The sequence below is a fragment of the Pterocles gutturalis genome, unplaced genomic scaffold (genome assembly GCF_000699245.1).
Source record: "Pterocles gutturalis isolate BGI_N339 unplaced genomic scaffold, ASM69924v1 C12235641, whole genome shotgun sequence".
NCBI classification, from domain to species: Eukaryota; Metazoa; Chordata; class Aves; order Pterocliformes; family Pteroclidae; genus Pterocles; species Pterocles gutturalis.
Window position 1 is genome coordinate 1 of NW_010155784.1, and position 2026 is coordinate 2026.

A 2026-nucleotide genomic window follows, 5' to 3' on the forward strand; every position below is an offset into this window, starting at 1 on the left:
TTCTATTAAAATACTTTTTTTTTTTTTTTGTTGCAGTAAGCTTTTCTCAGAGATGTAAACAAAGATTTTTATTTTATTTTTAATACAGGAGTTGCTCAGGGTGATGAGGACAATCGATGACAGAATTGTCCACGAATTAAACACTACAATTCCAACAGCTTCCTTTGTGGGGAAAATTGATGCCAGCCAGACGTGTAAAGAGCTGTACCAGTCTGTGAGTGTGCACTCCTTCGACTTTCAGCTCACTTCCTGATGTTTTAGTATGTGCAGTGGCCAGTTAGGGCATCCTCAGTTTCTAGGGAAACCACTGCCTTGATATATCGTGCTTTATGTACCCGTAACTGGCATGCTCGACTTCTCTATGCAGCTAAACCACCCACATGTAACAGCTACTTCAGTTTAAAACCACATGGGGAATTTATTTGGTCTTTAATACTGATCCTTCGAGGTATACTTCAGGCTTTAGTGGCTGGCCGTAGCCCAGTCCACTTCCTTTAAAAATGGATGTTAGCATGCTTTTGTGCTACTCTACAAGACTCCTCCTTGTGTGTATCTTTGACTTTTCATCAAGTTGGTAGCTGCTGCTCAAAGCAGTGTTGCTTCCAACACCTGGATTATAGAGTCAAGGGGATTTCTTTAGGCGCAGCAATACCTTGACTTCGGAAAGTCTCTTAAACTTGTAACTTGGAGGTTTTTATTCTCTGCTGAACTAGTTGTTGTGACTGTCTTTCTCTCCACGCTTAGTTGATGGATGCTCACACCAGCAGAGAGAGAATCATCAAAAACTGTATCGCTCAGACTTCCAATGTGGTGAAAACTCTCAGAGAAGAGAGGGAAAAGGCCCAGGATGACGTAGCATTATTAAAGCAACTCAGGAAAGAGCAGACAAAGGTGAGTGGTGGAGCTTTTCAGAGATCACTTGGAGAGGAAGAAGAGGGTATCTTTCCTAAACAGAAAAACCAGTGTGATGGAAAGAACCTGAAGTGGATCCTTACTCAGGCAGTCTTTTCTGAGGTTCTTGTTGGCTGGGTTTGTGAGAACCATTTCCCCTTGCCCGCAAGACAGAGCTGCTTTTATCCTGCAAGGGGAGCATTTTCTGAGATCCTATTACACAAATGCTGTAGAAAAAACTTGTGTGCTTTCCTGCAGTGGACTATAAACTTCACTGACTAGCAACACTTAGTGTACAACTTGCCTAAGGCTTGCTTAGTCCTTTCAAGGTGGATGAAGGTTCATTTTGCCTTTTTGAGATCTTGTAAAACTAGTATATCTGCAAATGGCAAGTATGGGTGCCAAGATGCAAACACCACAAGGTAATGAAATATGGCTTTTGTGTATGCCTCTTGTACCACACGGTTATGGAGCCTTGAAGGTGTTCCTTTCCATCATCACCCTGAGAAGCATCGTTCTTACTTGGTGTGTTAATTGGAGTTTGTGTCCTCTTATGAGGAGCTGCCAGGCAACCTTGAATTCCTCTTAACCAAGCTTGTTGTTGTTTAGTATTTCTTGGATTAACTTTTTTGAGTACCTTGTGATGATATGAGAGAAATTTCTGGGTTTCATAAGGAATTTTAATGTGCAAACGCCCTTTCAGTTTTCTGGCCTCTGGATGGAAAGTATACTTCACCAGAGGTGATCTAGATGGAGTATCAGAAGTGGAGAAGGGAACCCCACTGAAGTTCTTGCCCCCATTCCAGGGCCCCCATTGTAGGGGAAAGGATACTGCCTGTGTAGCTCTAGGAGTGAAGATTAGCAGGCATGTGAACAGTTTCATTGATTTCGAGACCAGCTCTGTATGACTCGTGTTCACTTTACATTTTTTTTCCACACCACATGCTCGCAGCACATACCAAATAAGACTGCTTGCTTATTGCTTTGTTTTGCATACAGTGGCTAGGTATGTCTGTTGTGTCCAGCAGTTTAGTGAGCCTTCCTCTATTGAGGACTGTCTTAACCAGGGTTTCTGAAACGGTGCCTTTGAGAGAAGAAGTGGCGACTTCTTCTCTAACAGCCAGACATCCCACCA

The 2026-nt window shown here is 42.8% G+C and overlaps 1 protein-coding gene across 1 annotated transcript; it reads left to right on the top strand.

The window, feature by feature from the left end:
* Positions 1 to 88: 88 nt before the first annotated feature.
* Positions 89 to 1029, top strand: CCDC58 (coiled-coil domain containing 58; the record flags this gene model as incomplete). Its single annotated transcript, XM_010086269.1, has 2 exons — positions 89 to 214; positions 745 to 1029. Coding segments are annotated over 2 exons (411 nt in total), but the record flags the coding sequence as incomplete, so codon positions are not given.
* Between the last annotated feature and the right edge of the window lie 997 nt (positions 1030 to 2026).